Source organism: Dipodomys merriami, unplaced genomic scaffold (assembly GCF_024711535.1).
Source record: "Dipodomys merriami isolate MVZ:Mamm:240054 unplaced genomic scaffold, mDipMer1.0.p SCAF_1, whole genome shotgun sequence".
NCBI classification, from domain to species: Eukaryota; Metazoa; Chordata; class Mammalia; order Rodentia; family Heteromyidae; genus Dipodomys; species Dipodomys merriami.
In genome coordinates this window covers 104,541,051-104,558,963 of record NW_027202270.1, presented here as the reverse complement: position 1 = coordinate 104,558,963, position 17,913 = coordinate 104,541,051, and the positions used below count along the sequence as shown (strand labels likewise).

General features: G+C 33.4%; 1 protein-coding gene across 4 annotated transcripts in view; it reads right to left on the bottom strand.

The window, feature by feature from the left end:
* Mipol1 (mirror-image polydactyly 1) overlaps positions 1 to 17,913 on the bottom strand; it is a 298,080-nt gene that overhangs the window by 186,735 nt on the left and 93,432 nt on the right. For all 4 annotated transcript variants that reach the window (XM_070026861.1, XM_070026875.1, XM_070026853.1 and 1 more), the window contains 2 exons: positions 8,930 to 8,963; positions 8,500 to 8,670 (listed from right to left, as the gene is read on the bottom strand). In XM_070026861.1, the coding sequence (XP_069882962.1) occupies positions 8,500 to 8,670; positions 8,930 to 8,963 (205 nt within the window). The remainder of the gene's footprint in view (positions 1 to 8,499; positions 8,671 to 8,929; positions 8,964 to 17,913) is intronic.

The following is a 17,913-nucleotide window of genomic DNA, read 5'->3' as shown; positions in this document are numbered from 1 at the left end:
CAGGCAACTTGTGCTGTGTACATGCCTTAATCTCCTTGAGCAGTTGAAAAGAAAATATGCACAAAAGAAAACTTTTACTTCCACAGTACTTGTTTCTATTAATTTCTTTTTGTTTGTTGTGTAGACCTTTCCCAAAAAACAGTAGGTTCCCAACTACTACTATTTTTGTACTACCAGTAAACCTAAAAGCCTCAAATGTTCTACACTGCTAGGGAATTAAGTCTAAATTCCTTATAAATGGTATCTTAATTAGTTGTGATGGAGAAGGCAGACTAGTGAGCAGCATGCCAAAGCACATTAAAGTATAAGGGATAACACTGCTTAAAGGTAAAAAGTAACAGATTAATGTACTTTCCACATGTTGCTAAATTGTCTTTCTAGAATATTTTTTATTGTATTATTGGATTCTTCCTCCTCTTTCTCCTCGTCCTCCTCCTCCTCTCCTCTTTTGTTCAAGTCTAGTACCAGTTTGAACCACATTTCCATTTCTGTTTTTTTCTGGTGGTTAAGTGGAGTTAAGAGTCTCATGGACTTTCCTGTCTGGGCTGGCTTTGAAACTCAATCCTCAAATTCATTTTTCTTATTTGGTTTATTTCTTCATTTTGCAGGACCTAATTACTGGGGTTCTTTGGTATAGTCTTGTGTCTTATAAGAAGGAGGAATCTGACTAGCAAAATGTTTTTTTTTTATTTCTCCCTATCTCCTTTATTTATTTTTATTGTGAAAATACCATTACAGAGAGGTTACAATTACATGGGCAAGGTAATGAGTACATTTCTTATCAAGCATTGTTGCCTCCTCCTTTGTTTCCCCTTCCCATCCCTTCCCATCTCCCAACCCCCCGCCTCAGCAAAATGTTTTGCTGAGTTTTGTTGTTGTTGTTTTAACTCCCTGAAGATTATTTTTGGGTTCTTCCATGTCTTTTGTATTTTTCCACTTTAGACATATTTTTCTCTTTTTCTGTAAGTTAAAATTATCTTTGTTTTCTTTTTAATATTAGCATACATTTATTATATGAGAGCATGGAGATTGCTTTGTGACATTTCCACATATGGATATAATGCATTCCAATCAATCTCACCCTCTTTATGATTTTCCCTTTCCTTCTTCCCTCCTTTCTTAAAACAATTGCACTTTTCTGTTTTCATATACAGCCAAGGTAATTTTAAGAAATATTTCAACAATTATATTGACCTAAAGTCGAAAAATTAAAAGAGTTCATGTTAAATTTATTTGAAAGGATACATTCCTAAAAGGTACTGATAAGATTTTCTAGTGTTCAGATAACAGACTGTGATATTTGATCAACCTGTATGTACTAAAAAGAAATTATACAATACACAAAAAAGAAAGAATCCCAGGGAAAGCTAAAAAATAAAAATGGTAAGAAATTTTACCTAGAAAAGAAAGCAGTGTTAGTTCCTGCTTTACCTTCTTGTACTCTGATGCTAAAGGTTTCTGGCCTGCATGTTCCTTTCACACTTTTTGTGAAATAATCATGTTCAAGCCTGAACATAATTCATGTCTCATTCTTAGCTGCAGATAAGAATGAATTTAATCCAAGAGTCACAAAATATTATTCATCATGTGTCACATCAATTTCAAATACCCATGTACATAGAGAATTTACCACTTTCTTCCTTCAATTCCTGCACTGGAAGTCTTTAGGACAAGGATGTTACCTCAGTGTTCTGAATATGTTTTACTTTGCTGAGCCCATAGCTCAATTGAGCTAGCTAGCCCCAATATATCAATTCCCATTTTCAAAATTAACTTATTTAGGTGTCAAGAGGGGTTCACCCTTAACTAATACTCCAGCTGTCCACTGGGGTCTAATCAGTGAGTGTTTATATAAAATTATCCACTAACTACTAGGAACAATGAGTCCTGTGTAAAGTAGTTTCCTACTGCTCCAATAGAATAAATGAGACCTAGGAAACTTAAGAAAGATTTATTTCCTTCACAATTCTGGAGGTTGAAAATCCAAGATTGGGCAAAAACATATTTTTTGATTCTAGTAAGGGCCTTAAATTGAGTCACAGTGTAGTAGAAAAGTGAAAGGGCAAGCAGGCACATGTGAAAGAGATGACATGGTGAGAAACAAAGCAGAAGAGTTGAAGGAGCCAAACCTCGTCTATAACAAACTACTCTTGTTTTAACTAGTCTAGTCCCAAGATAGAATTAACTTACTTTCACAAGATAGTATTAATCTGTTCCTGAGGCTATCTTTTTGTAACAATTAAAAAGAAAAACACAACCATCACTCACTAAACCCCGCTTTCCAATAGTGCCATACTAAGGAATTAAACTTCAACATGAGCTCTATCGGGAAGAAAGCCTACTTAAACCAAATAAAACCAGCTTAGTGCTGATAATAGGTCTTGCCCATCTGTAAGTAAAAAAATAAACCTACAAGTGGCCTAAATTTTGTCAGTCTCTAGGAAAGTAGAGTTATTGCTACTTTCAGTGAGGTTAGCCCTCAAAGCTAAAAATCTCTACCAACTCTGAACAGCTCTATAATTCCTTTGTTGCTTACTGATGTGTGACTTGGGTCCAATTGTGCCCTAAGCCTAGCTAGCATGTCTTAAAAAATGACTGGCAGCCAAGATAGCTGAATATCTTTGATGTAATCTATCTGAAATTTATACTAGTACCAATGTCTAGAGATTAACCAAAGATGGCTAGACAGCTAAACTGAAAATTAGCCATAGATAAGATTCTCATTTTAGTGGTCAACTTCTATAAAAATTAAAATTCTATGCTTCTATGAAAATCCGTCCACTTAAAATCTTAAATGATTTATTTGTATGGTACTATAGTTTGGTTGTGGTTTGAGGTAGTTTGACTTCCAGTGTGGCAGTATTGAAGGTGGAAAAAACTATAAGAGATGGAACCAAATAGAAGGTAGGTAGTTCATTGATAAAGCTGCTATCAGAGTAAATTATTGTATTTCCCAAAAACACTGTGAATATTTTTTGGGAGCAGCTTGTTTTAAAAGAGTAAGGCTGGTATTAGTATCTCTCTAACTTCTTGTCTCACCATGTGATCTCTTCCATATTCCCACCACAGTAATATCATCTGCCACCACTGTGATAACATGTTCTATGAGACCTCATACAATACTAAAAGGATCAGGCTGTCTAACCCTGGACTTTCAGCTTACAAAAGTATGAGCTAATAAATGTATTTTCTTTATAGAAAGTATTCACCCTTGGGCTGGGAATATGGCTTAGTAGTAGAATACTTGTCTTGCATGCATGAAGCCCTGAATTCAAATCCTCAGTACCATATAAACAGAAAAAGGTGGAAGTGGTGTTGTGGTTCAAGTGGTAGAGTGCTGGCTTTGTGCAAAAGAAGATCAAGCCCTAGGACTGGCAAGCAAGCAAGCAGGAAAGCAAGCAAGCAAGCAAGCAAGCAAGCAAGCAAGAGAGAAAGAAAGAAAGAAAGAAAGAAAGAAAGAAAGAAAGAAAGAAAGAAAGAAAGAAAGAAAGAAAGAAAGAAAGAAAGAAAGAAAGAAAGAAAGAAAGAGAGAGAAAGAAAGAAAGAAAGATAGAGAAAGAGAGAAAGAAAGAAAAAGAGAGGGGGAGGGTGGGAGGGAGGGAGGAAGGAAGGAAGGGAGGGAGGGAGGGAGGGAGGGAGGGAGGGAGGGAGGGAGGAAGAGAGAAAAAAGAAAGAGAATGAGAAAAAGAGATAGAGAAAAAAGAAAGAAAGCAAAAGAAAGGAAGAAAGAAAGAAAGAAAGAAAGAAAGAAAGAAAGAAAGAAAGAAAGAAAGAAAGAAAGAAAGAAAGAAAGAAAGAAAGAAAGAAAGAGAGGAAGGAAGAGAGGAAGGAAGGAAGGAAGGAAGAAAAAGAGAGAAAGTATTCTGCCTCAGAAATTTTGTTATAGCAATGGGAAAGAGTAGTACATGTAGAATGCTAAAATGAAAGATCCAAGGAAAGGATCTGAAGAAATGAAGTTCCCAGTTTTATCCTCTAATTCCCAGTATTTATACAAGTTGAATAAAGTATTTAAGCATGAATGACTCAAACTTGTTTTTAGGGATGATGCAATATATTCACAAGCTGTTTTGATAAATGGCAACCCCTTTGTATAACTACTTAAAATAATAAAAAAGGAATTATAATTTATTTACTTAATTTTTTGCTGGTCCTGGGGCTTGAACTCAGGGCCTGGGCACTGTCCCTGTGCCTCTCTGTGCTCAAGGCTAGTGATTTACCACTTGAGCCAGAATGCCACTTCTGGCTTTTTTTTTTGAGTAGTTTATTAGAGATAATAGTCTCAAGGACTTTCCTGCCTTGGCTAGCTTTGAACTGCAATTCTCAGATATCAGGATCCTGAGTAGCTAAGATTACAGCTATGAGCCACTGGTGCCTGGTTAAGAATTATAATTTCAACAGAATTATTTTTTTTAAATTATAGCTGAATTAAAAAAATATTTTAGTATCTGTATAGAATGAGAATAGTTTTCATGGTATTTTACAGGATATGTACTATAGCTAGAAATTCTATGACATTGAATAATAGCTTTAAAATTAAGGTTAAATCTTTTTGGTATTCTTTCCATAAACCAAAGTTTCCATCTAATTGTGAGAAAAATACTGAATAAACCCAAATTTAGAGATATTTTACAACAACTGAGCAGCACTCTTCAAAACTGTCAAGGTCAGAGGAGAAAGTAGGGAAGAAAAAGAAAAATAAATTATCACAGACCAAAGGAGATGAGATAGACAGGACAGTGAGTGAAATGCAGTGAAATGGGTTCAAGATTTGTGCATTAATGAAAAGCTCATAAAACATGAATAACGTGAAAATGAATTAATACTATTATGAATATTGGTTTCCTAATTTTAGCAAATACTAACAGTGATGCAAGATGGCAAAAGGGGGGGGGGAATGAAAGTGGGTAAAGGATATGTGGGAGTTCCCATAGGTACTCTGCTATCTTTGAAACTCTCCTGTAATTTACAACTTTTCCAAAACAAAAAAGTTATTTTGGTAAAGCAAATTTTAAAAGTCTTTAACCAGAAATATCAGAGTAATTCAGAAGTTTGAACATATGGGAATTTGTGGTATAAAATCAAAATGAATTCTGTTTGTGTCTCAGGCTTTACAAACAGGTTAATCAAAACACAACATCAACAACTGCTTTTCAATAAAATAAAAAATATACTAAAATAGCAGATCATATCTATTCATATATAAAGACTTGTTGGATAATATCACCAAATACTGATTTGTCTTTTTTTTTTTTACAACATAAGAAGCAGTGAGGAAATGAAAGAGGAAGAAATGTGTGTCAGTGAATAAATAATGATGTTATGTTTATTTTTATTTATCTTATAGTAACTGATAAAAATCTAATGTGTGAATTAATACTAATTTCAATTATTTCCAAGCACATACAAATTGTTTTAGCTATTTCTTCAACACTATAGCAAATCATCTAAAATGAAACACACTAGGTAGGGAAAAAGATTAAAAAAAAAAAAACTGAAGCCAATTTTACAAGTATCTTCATTTTTTTCTCTCTTTCCTTTTTTTCCCCCTCAAAGCTAGTTCTACCACTTGCGACACATCTCCATTTCTGGTTTTTTTGTTTGCTGCTTTTGCTGGGGGAGGGAGGGATGGTTAACTGGAGATAAGAGTCTCATGGATAAGAGTCTCATGCTGGCTTCAAACCTCAGTCTTCAGATCTCAGCATCCTGAGTAGCTAGGATTACAGGTGTGAGCCACTGGCACTTTCTTTTTTCATTTTTAATCTAAAGACAAATGTCAAGCCTCCACATCTAGATAGAATGCTTTATCTAAGAACAAGAATTTCAGATTCAACACAAAACTCATCTGCATAAAGGCAGCAGAGAGTTGTTGATGCAATAATGAGTTGAGTGGCTAAGATCTAGAAGACAGAATGACTGGAGAAGTGATTTAAAAGATCTCAGTCTTCCTCCCCAAATCATGGAAAATTTTCCAAACTGTAGGTATGGAAAAGGGGCTGATAAAGCAGGCTTGGATTAATCAAGCTTGTCTTGCTGAAGGACAAGCTTTTGAAGTTATGCAGAGATGACATGAAAAATTTGAGGAGCAGTGAAGTTTTCCAGTTTCTTAATGTTGAGACAAACACTAGAATACAGGAACACTCATGAATACTCAGCTTTCAGATTGGGAAGCCTTACTCAATGTATATGGATGAATCAATCATGTGTACACCAAGACTTACCAAAAATGCCACACAGTCTTCGCAGCTAATAGCATTTTGGACAGTTACGGAAATGAATTAATTGGAAATAGTTTGTGAATTAGTAGATGAAATAAACAATGAGTTAAGCAATAACTTGGAACAGAGCAGAAAAGATGTGAATTAGTACTGAAGATGCTGTCTTAATAATGATATATACTAAAAACACAACTAAAAACTAAAGAATCAAAGGAAAAAAGGAGAGGATACATTATAAATGCAGGAGCGCTGCTGCATACTGAAGTGACTGAGGACATACAAAAATAGTATTGAAGTTGAAATGTTGTTTAAATAAAGATAAATATTTAAAAATAAAAGACAAAAGGTAAAAAGGTAGAGGATACAGTATAAATGCAGAAAGGCTGCTACTTGGCAAAATGACAGAAGACGTGCATACATTTTCTCTATGTGTGTGTGTGTGTGTGTGTGTGTGTGTGTGCATTGTATGTGTGTGTGTGTCCTAGGGCATGAATTCATGGTCTGGGCCTGTCCCTGAGCTTTTGTGCTCAAGGTTAGTGTTCTACCACTTGAGCCACAGATCCATTTCTGGCTTTTTGCTGGTTAATTAGAGATAGATTCACAGATTTTTCCTGCTTGGGCTAGCTTTGAACCTGGATCCTCAAATCTCAGCCTCTTAAATAACTAGGTGTGATACAATGGTGCCCAGCTATAATTTCTCTTTTTGATTAGGGTCAAGAGAAATGTTTAAAGAGAAAGGAGAAGAGTTAAGATTGTCCAGAGGGGAGAATGGGTGGACTAATGAATAGCAAGAAGATTGCCAGGCATCAATAAGGGCCTGCTTAGAGACAGTGACATGAATTTAAGGTAAATTCAGTCAACAAATTTGTATGCTACTTCTCTACCATGTAAAGTTGTAAAGATACAGAATAGATAGGAATATGAATTTAGCCTTTGGTTTTACAATGTGAGTATGTTTTCCAGAAGAAAACATAGGAATAAAACCATAGTTTCAGCCCTCATAAACCTATAGTTTCTGTAGCAAGTCTTCTACAAAAGCGATTCGTTTAAAAAAAGATCATTTCTTTTGTAGGTTTTTTGTTCTTTTTTTTTCCAGGGCTGAGGCCCGAACCCAGGGCCTTGTGCGCACTGGGTGGGCGCCCTTCTGCTGGGCTAAACCCCCAGCCCCAGATAAGTTCATTTTTATAACAAGTTTTGTTTTATTAAGAAATAATGATACATTAGGTTTTACAGAAAACCAGATAAAAAGGATAAGAGAAATGAATCATATATAAAAGTGATAATTATTGTGGGTAATGGAATCTAAGCTACACAAGGAGAATAATGAAAATGAAGGATAAGTAAGAACCATAGAAACAGGTATCACCAGAATAGGGAAACTGCAAATGAACTAGAAAGATAGTAGGAAGAGGTCAAAAGGGGGATGTTTGAAATTGAAATTGGTAATGACCAAATGCAGGACATAACCATAAAGTAGATGGCAGAAGCAGTGTGTGGCACGCAATGAATAAAGGAAAGTCTAGAAACAAGAGGCTAGTATTGAAAGGACCACTTACATAGGCATTATAACATGAGTAGCTTGAAAAGAGAGAATGAACAAGAAAGACACTAGAACTTTTATGAAGGGGTGCAACACACAATTGTGTAAATGACTGCAACAAACACATACAGGGAGCAGTCTCATGCTGGAAATGTTTAGGGAAGACAAGGAACAATGATATAAAACGATGACTGAGGAATGACCCCCTAGGCCCAGTGGTTTAATTGGTGTGGAAGAAACATAACTACCACTGGGGAGAACTGTAGTGGAACCAGTAGCCTCAGGGAAGAAATTATGTTTGAGTTAGAGTATGAAGTTGTAAAAAATATGCAGAAAAGAATATACTAATAATTTGAGCTATTTATCAATGTTTATTATTCACAAAGCATTGGGAACAAAAAACAGTAATAAAAACATAGCAATAAAACCATAGTTTCAGCCCTCATAAAACTATAGTCTTTGCAGCAAGTCTCCTTTGAAAGTGATTACTTTAAAAAAATTTCATTTTTATGACAAGTTTTGTTTTACTAAGAAATAATGGTGCATTAGCTTTTATAGAGAGGATGCGTATTTTGAAAAAGTGGCATTAGGAAATATGCAAATATTTTAATATATCAACTCAACATGGAATTAATTATATGGTTTAAAGTGATGTAAATTAAGACTGAGTAAAAGTTACCTTCTCATGGTTTAAAAAAGAGGGTAGAAGGGTAAATAAATGCTTTTACAAATACATGCAGTTACCTGAGACAAAGCAGCATCTCGTTCTTCTATCACTGCATTCATTTCTTCTGCAGTTATTCTCTTTTTACATTCCTTGGTCTTGTAGATTCTATCCACAATTATAGCTCCATTCTTCTGAATAGCTATCCCTGTGTCTGCGTTGTTTATTCTGTTCAGTAATTCCTGTAATGTCTACCAACACCATTATATGTTAGTCAGACATGAGGTTTTAATATATTTTATTTAATATAGGGTTTTAATTAATAGGCACATGTGAATTGTAAATTGACTGAGTGAAGTTATTGAATTTTCATATTGCAGCAAAGATGTACATTATTAGTGTGTCAATTCTTCTTTTTCCCACATCTTAGTTCTTGAAACCCACTCAATTGAACTTAAGCCTCTAAGATATAAGACTGACATCAAGAAATCTCCTCAGAGAATGGCTTACCATGTCATTTTCTTCAGGGTTAATATTTTCTAGCCTAGAAAAAAGGGACACAGAAAGCCTGATCAGTAGCATTTCCTTAGTGCAGCAAAATGAGTTCGCTTTTTAAATCTTTAGAACCTCAAGTAATTTCATTCGACTAGTCTTTAGAGTCAACCATGACACTGAACATATTAAAGTGCCACCTGCTCGACTCCATCTTTCAATAATGCTCTATATCTTCTGCACTGACTTCAGACTGTTAAGTTATTAATGTTTACTGCTATATATGACTACAAGGATCAATTGTTCATATGTGCTTAGATGAAGAAAGTTCCCCAGTGATAGAAGTACTCATTCTCATCATTATATTTATTCCAGGACTTTCAATTATTGTCAGAAACTGTATTTTCTTCTCTCTTTCTCTCTTATTTTTGGATGTCATCACAAGTAAAACAAGGCAAGTATTTTTATTTCAAAGTTTAACTGTTCCCTCAAAAGCTATAACAAATAATTACAGTAAATTTAACCTAAAAATCTCCTGTTGCTATTTGCTAAAACAAATATGCTATACAGAGAGGCTGGCCAAATTAAACCATTTTCTGAGCTGTGTTATTTTCTCTTTTTAAAATAATATATAGAGTCTTTCAATTCAAAGATAATGTGTTCTTCTAAGTTACTTTTGTCTTATAAAGGCTACAGTGTTTACTCAAACACTTAATACTGATGAACTGACGGATTCTATTAGCAGAAAAGTAGTAAATGATGTATCTTAAAATAGCAATATAACTTAGATAACCATGAAATTAGATAAATTAAAAGAAAATCTGTAATCTGTATTAGTAAAAAATGATTTAGATTTTAGAATTTCAATTATTTTAAACTTGTACTACAAGTTTTGTATAATTCTTATAAAATTTTAGTACAATTCCAATTTCCTCTCTCCTAAAAGTCTCCTCATCACCTACAAACAATTTCTGTACTCCTATGAGTTAATACATACCACAAAAAGAGGAGAAATCATAATAAAAGATATTTAATAACTGTGCTATATAAGATTGTTGCAAACTTATCAACTGGATGAAATTGCTACACTCATAGACAAACTGGTCATTTTAAAACACATATTCTTATTAGGAAAAAAAATCAAAAGCTACCTCTATGTATACTTATATACTATAAAATTCAACAAAAGAGTAATTCTGAATTATATTTGTTCCTAAACTACTAATATTTGCTTAGATTTACAGTTCAAAAAGTGAAAATACTCTCTTCTTTTTACATTTTTTTCTTCAAAATAAATCGTTTCAGAAATGTCTGCTTAATAGAAGCTGCTTCTACAAAAATTCTGAAGACAATTATTTTTTTCAGTAAATTGAGTAAAATAATCTATTCTATAGCAGAAAGGTACAATGAAGCTCTTGTCTTTCTTTACTGCTACAAATTAATTGTAAAACAGTAATATTTATCAAGTTATTAGTTGTTTGATTTTCAGAAAACTCATATATGGGGAGCTATTAAAATGTTATGACTTTTCAGATAAAATCAGACTAAAAGCTAATGACGGCAGTTCCTCAAACCCAATCTAAATTTAGAAATTTACAATTGCTATATTAAATTTAATAATATTTAGGATGTTAACAGATACCTGAAAATTAAATATTTAGATGTGTGAATTACTGAGAATCTTTTAAAAATTGAGTACCTAAGGTAATAAGCCACCATATTTAGTTTCAAAGAATTATATGTAAACAAGAAGAAAATAATAATAATCTACAATAAAATATATTGAATTTCTATATAATGTTTATAAATTATGTTTGAGCACTATAATATGAAAAATAGTTTAAGGAGAAAGAGATGAAGGGTTTTAATGTTATAAATTAACACCTCCCAAAAAGAATGGGTTGAGATAACTATAGTTAGTATAATATTAAAGCTCCCTGCTATCAAGTAAAAATTTTAAATCAAAATTAAATTTTCTTATCAAAATCCCAACTAGGCTCCAAATGCATGAATTTAGCATTCATGGGTTTAAATGGTTTGTGCAACTGCTCCTAAAAATAAGCAATATAAAATGACTTATCATTTGCTAATACTTGAATTTGAACCATTTTCCATGAGTCTCCTGTGCTCCTCTGACATGCAGAACATGAATGAACGAAGTCAAACACTTTGCATTTTGAAAGCATTTTGGCTCTCAATCTGGCTTTATTATTAATCTTTATAATCAACACAAAAAAGGTTAAGATTTGAACATTTTCACAGGCACTTGTAACTTTCAATATAAACTCAAATTAGAAGGAGAAAAAGCTGATAGTTATAATTCTCTATTTGTCTTTCTTTAAAAGTCTCAGGCTGAAGTGGGGGATGGTGCAGTTCTTGCTTGTAATCTTAGTACTTAGGAGTGTGAAGTCAAAGCCAGTCTGGGATACACAGAGTGTAAATAGCCATTGCTACATTGCAAGACAGAAAGTGTGTATAATAATAAATTGTTAAACAAAATTAATTATAAGTCTCAAAATAGAGTGATTTCAAGGAATGATTACTGATTTTATTTCAATTAGATTGTAGAGAGAAGAGATCAACTAGTAGAAAGTTTTAGATTTGCCTTTGGTCTCAGATATAGTTACTAAACTTTGCCTTTGTTATGCAAAAAACAAATACACATGTGGCTCTGTTCTAATGAAATTTCAATTACAAAAAAAAAGTGAAAGGCTGGATTTTTACCACAAATTTCTAGTTTGTCCATCCTTGATACAGAATATTGGAATATGAGACCAGATTTTTTAAAAATTTAATACACTATCAGTGCTAATATAGGTATTTGAGACCATTTTTATTCATACCATTCATTATACAAAGAATAAGAATAAAAATAATTTTCAGAAAAGTAAATTCAGACCTTCAATAAATACACCATTTACTGTATCACTGAAAATAATACATGAACCAGATATCCTACCTTTTCAAAGAAACAATTTAAGCAAATATATAACACCTCCAATTTTCTACATAAAATGACTGAAGGGTACTATGAGCATGCATAATCTGTGAGTGTTTACTGGCTTAAGTAAAAGTTAAAATAATGGTTGGTATTATATCAAATATAGCTGAAATCTATAAATGATATTAATCTAAGGTAGACTACTTGACACAATAATCTCAGTTTTCTTCTAAAACTGTAATGTCTGTTATAGTCTAATGTCTTATAATCTAATGATAATTAGTAAGATTTTTGCTCAAGTACATGTCTATAGACTCAAGTTTCCATTGATTTCCTATACCACGCATTCTAAGTGAAAAGACTCATGCATAAAATGTCACATTTCTAAATCAGTCAATATTACTTTTTTTTTCTTTGTGAAACTACAGCTTCTTCAATAGAAAGAACATTGACATCAAATGATAAGGAACAATTGATTACCTAATCAAAAGAGTTTGACATGTTGGCTTTTCTTCTCATTTTCTAAATAATACCACATTTAATATGTTTTATAGTCTACTAAAAACCATGAAAAATATAATCATCTTAGAAATTTCAATGTACATATCAAAATATAAATTAGTGCATGTATAGGTCACTTTAACTTTCATTTAAATCTGAGTTATTTTTACTGTTTTTCAAAGTTTTAGATAAAAGCCAAGAAAGAAATATTGAGAGCTGGGAAGGTGGCTCAGTAGTAGAGTGCCTGCCTCACATGCATGAGGCCCTGGGTTCAATTCCCCAGCACCACATAAGCAGAAAAATCCAGAAGTGGCACTGTGGCTCAAGTGGTCGGGCATTAGCCTTGAACTGAAGAGCTGAGGGACAGCGCCCAGGCCCAGAGTTCAGGCACCATGACAGACACACACACAAATACTGAGAAGAAAGAAAGAAAGAAAGAAAGAAAGAAAGAAAGAAAGAAAGAAAGAAAGAAAGAAAGAAAGAAAGAAAGAAAGAAAGAAAGAAAGAAAGAGAGAGAGAGAGAGAAAAGAAAGAACGAAAGAGAGAGAAACAAAGAAAGAGATAAAAAGAGAACAGGATGAAAGGAATGAAGAAGAAAGAGGAAGGAAGGAAGGAAAAAGGGAAGAGAAGGAAGGAAAAGGGGAAGGAAGGAAAGAAGGAAAGAAGGAAGGGCAGAAACTAGAGTTTCAAGAGGCGAGGGAAAGCAGAGGAGCAGAATAAATCAAGACAAACATTATAATAGAAACACAAAGTATATCAAATGTAGCAAAAAAGATGGGAGGAAAAAGTATGATAAAAAGAATTTGAATATCATAGGAGCAACTAATAATTAAAAAAGATGTGAAGTAATTTATACAATTTCATGATATACTCACCTGAAAATATGTCTTTAAGTCAATAACAACTTAGTTATAAATATATTCTGTCTAATTATGGATTTAATCAAAATGCATTCTTAAAGGTTCAGAACTGGGCTGAGAATGAGGCTTAGTGGTAGAGTGCTTGCCTAGCATGTACAAGGTCCGAGGTTTGATTCCTCAGTACCACAGAAACAAAAAAATAATTATTAAAATAAACGGTTCAGAACCTAGACTAAGCTGGGGAGGAAGGAATCTCTGTAGTACTATCTGACTACAATAATATACTATTTTAATTTTATTTTTTGGCTAATGTATTTGCGTGGTATGTAAGGTCAATTCTGATCCCTACCCACATGTACTCCTAGACTGTAATATAGAAGGACACTCATATTAACCAATACTTCCTTATATCAATTAACCAACACTTCTTTTTATCAATTAACATTGCCTTAAGTATTTGTGTCATTATTTAGATGATGTTCCTAATTAAATCTCAACCATAATTCTGTGACTCCAACAACTAGCATTTTCTTTATATGTAGTATACATTCAATAAATATTTATTAAATAGATTAATGAATTAAAAGAAACAGCTCAAGATTGTTTTTCCTTTTCTCCCATTTCCAATGCTCCCTTAATACTGGAACAAATGAAAAGGCCTCTGCCTGTAATAAAATGTATAACAAATAACTATAAAATTTCAATTTAGATATACTAAATTTGAGTTCCAGGGAAAATCTGAGGTAGATATTCCAACAATGTTGCTTGATTGACTTTGAGTCTTTAGTCAAGTATTCAAATGCTTCAAGTTTTTTCATTCATAAGGCATACATATACCTTACTTAAAAAAAAAGTTGGGATAATGTTCAAAAACAGATTTGTGAACAAAATGGGCAATCAAGCTAGGTAAAAATATCTATGCCCATAAAAATACTATGGAAGTATGTGGCAGCTGATGATATTACTGCAAATCCTCAAGGAAGAGTTTTAAAGTTTAAACATTTACTCAGATATACCATTTGTACTTCTTTGTAGCATATAGGACATTTGTTGTTGTTGTTGTTGTTGGTTGTGGGGCCTGAACTGAGGGCCTGGGCACTGTCCCTCAGCTCTTCAGCTCAAGGCTAGCGCTCTACCACTTGAGCCACAGTGCCACAGCGGCTTTTTCTGTTTATGTGGTGCTGAGGAATCAAACCTAGGACCTCATGCATGCTAGGAAAGCACTCTACCACTGAGCCACCTTCCCAGCCCCCATATAGGACAATTTTTTGGATGTATAACTAAGAGCAATAGCAACTTCATCTCCCCAAATATTAATCATTATCATGTGTTTAAAATTTTAATAGATGAGTCACTGAACTTTAAAAAAAATAAGTACTTTACAAACTATGTGTAAAATCACTTGATTCTACAAAGGATTTTTGCAGATATAAATAAACTAGTAATTAAAATCTATATGCAAAGGCAAATTACTAAAATAGCCAAAAACTACTACATTAAAGAAACAAAATTGAAAGACTGTCATCTGATTTCAAGATTTAATATGAGCAAGACTGTGTAACACTGACAAAAGAATAGATATATATTTCAGTAAAACAGAAACTTATTTTTGACAAAAATTCAAAAGGAATCTAATAGAGAAATGATAGCCCATTCAAAAAATAGAATAAATGAATGTCCATATGTTAAAGAATAAAAGAACTTCACATATACTTCACAACTTCTATAAAAATTAAAGAACTATATGTAAAATAGAATTATAACTTCTAGAGGAATACATGGGAGAAAATCCATGTGCCTTCTTACATGGTAAAGTTTCACAATTCATATTAAAAACACAATCCATGAATGAACAACAATTTGCGTTTTATCAAAATGTAAAATTTTTGTTCTGCCAAATGTACTAAGAGATGTGAAAACACTACAAAACAATAAAATCACAACATAAACTAGAAGAAAATAGTCATAAACAATGAAATAAAACCATATAAATCCCTCTGTACATCTATAATAGAGTAAATAATTTTTTTTAAAAAAGCTAGGGCTGGGAATGTGTCTTACTGATATAGTGCTTGCCTAGCATGCATAAAGCCCTGGGTTCAATTCCTCCATACACATAAACAGAAAAACTGGAAGTGGTACTATGGTTTTAGTGATAGAGTGCTAGCCTTGAGCAAAAGAAGCTCAGGAACAGTGCCCAGGTCCTGATTTTTCAAGCCCAAGGACTGGCCAAAAGAAAAAAGAAAAAAAAAACTAAAGGACAAATCTCTGGCTGAGCTCAAGTCTCAATGCTGCTACAGCAAAATAACACAATAAAAAAAATAGAATATAAATAACTTTTTTTAAACAATAAGAAAAATATTATTTTAAAATTGGTATTGAATATCTGCATAAAAATTTTCCTGAAGATATGTAGATAGCAGACATAAAAATGATGCCTAATATTTGTCATCATTGGAAATTAAAATATTGAGATGCCACTATACTCATCTTAGAACAGCTAAAATCTAAAATAAGAACAAAAGCAAAACTAAACACAATCAATGATTCCCAATTCTAGTAAGCAATGAGTCAGAGCAACAGGAACTTCGATTCACTGCTGGTGGTTATCCAAAATGGTACAGTTATTATAAAAGACAATTTGGCAGTTGTGTAAGTTAATACAGATTTAACCTAGGACCCAACAATCATGCTACTAGATTTATGCCATTAATTATAAAACATCATGCCACAAGTAATCTTTATGTAAATGCTTATAGCAACTTTACTCAAAATTGAGAAGGACACAACCAAGGCATATTTAATATAAATGAACAAAAACAAATCTACATAATGGTTACTATTCAACAAGAAAAAGAACAAGGTATTAATTAATGTACTACTATGGAAGCATTCGAATAAGTAAAATAAACCAGATTGAAAAGGTTATATGTTGCACATTCCCATTCACGTGACATTCTAGAAAAGAAGAGACTGTTAGATGTAGAAAACAAGCTTGTGGATGCCATAGCTAACACAGGAACTAAGTGGACCATATAGCACAGAGTGAACCTTAATTTAAGTAAATAAAAAAAAATCAGGTCAAAGGACCCTAAGATGGAATGTAGATTATTACTACAAAAATATTATATAATCTCACTAAAAGAGGTGGCAGAGGGGCTGGGAAGGTGGCTCAGTGATAGAGCGCTTGCCTTGCATGCCTGAGGCCCTGGGTTCAATTCCTCAGCACCACATAAGCAAAAAGAAAAAAGCCAGAAGTGGCACTGTGGCTCAAGTGGTAGAGTGCTAGCCTTGAGCTGAAGAGCTGAGGGACAGTGCCCAGGCCCAGAGTTCAGGCCCCATGACCAGACCCCACGCCCCAAAAAAAAGAGTTGGCAGAAAGAAGCAAAACCAAGTAGGTTTGGAAAACCCTAAGAATAAATTAAATATATATGCAGTACACTCTCATTGGTAAAGATGTTCTTCATTGGGCATGGGTTAATAATTCTGAAAGAATCATAATGGTTACAAGAGTGAGACAAATAAGTAATCCAGTATTTGGTGGGAACCAAATTTTCTTACTGTTGGGAAGAGGTAAATTATAGATGAACAGAAGGAAAGGCTAGAAACCGTAATACTGAATTAGAATTAGACATTGATATGAACTCATGGAATACAGATGGACATATTAATAAACATTCATATCTGTACATGAGGAAAAGAATCTCTTCTTCTGTTTACTAAGAGGATCTTGACGTACTCATAATGTGGCCAAAGTAGGCTTTTTTCAATACAGAAAACTAGAGCACTTGGAAGGAATGGCTGATTCTAAGGAGAGAGTACACTTCTGTATGCCTCTACGTGAAGTGATCTCAGTCAAATGGCAAGGTTATAGGTAGGTCTATTTGTAGTTGTGTGTGTGTGTGTGTGTGTGTGTGTGTGTGTGTGTGTGTGTGTGTGTGTGTGTGCATACACATGCATGTGCATGTATGTGTGCTGGTACTGGGGCTTTCACTCAAATTTTCACTCAAATCTGGCACTCTTCCACTTGAGCTTACACCTCCATTTTTGGTGGTTTGCTGGTTTATTGCAGATAAAATTCTCATGAATTTGTCTGACTAGGCTGGCTTTAAACTGGTATTCTCAGATCTCAGTCTCTTAATTAGGTAGGATTATAGGCATGAGCCATTGATGCCGGGCTATTTTTAGTTGTAAGGAGCTTCAATACTGATTTTTATAGTGGTTGTACTAAGTTTCCATTCCTAAAATGTCAATGTTGTTCTTGGAAGAACTAGAAAATCAATCTTAAAATTTATCTTGAAGCATAAAAGACTGAATAGCAAAAGCAATCCTGAACAAAATGAGCAATGCTGGAGGTTTTATAATATCAGACTTTAAATGATAATACAGAGCCATACTAAAAAACATAGCCTAGTACTGGCACAAAAATGGTTATGAAAAATCAATGGACCACAGTAGATGACACAGATATAATCTTATCTTTGACAAAGGAACCAAAAGCATACATCAGAAAAAAGAAGATCTCCTTAACAAATGGTGTTTGGAAAACTGGTTTTCAGTGTGCAGAAAACTTAAACAAGATCTCTGTCTCTTACACTATAAAAAAATCAACTCTAAGTTAATCAAGTTAATTAATAGATATTAATGCAAATATGAAATCTTAAAACTACAAGAAAACATAGGGAAAGCTCTACAAAATA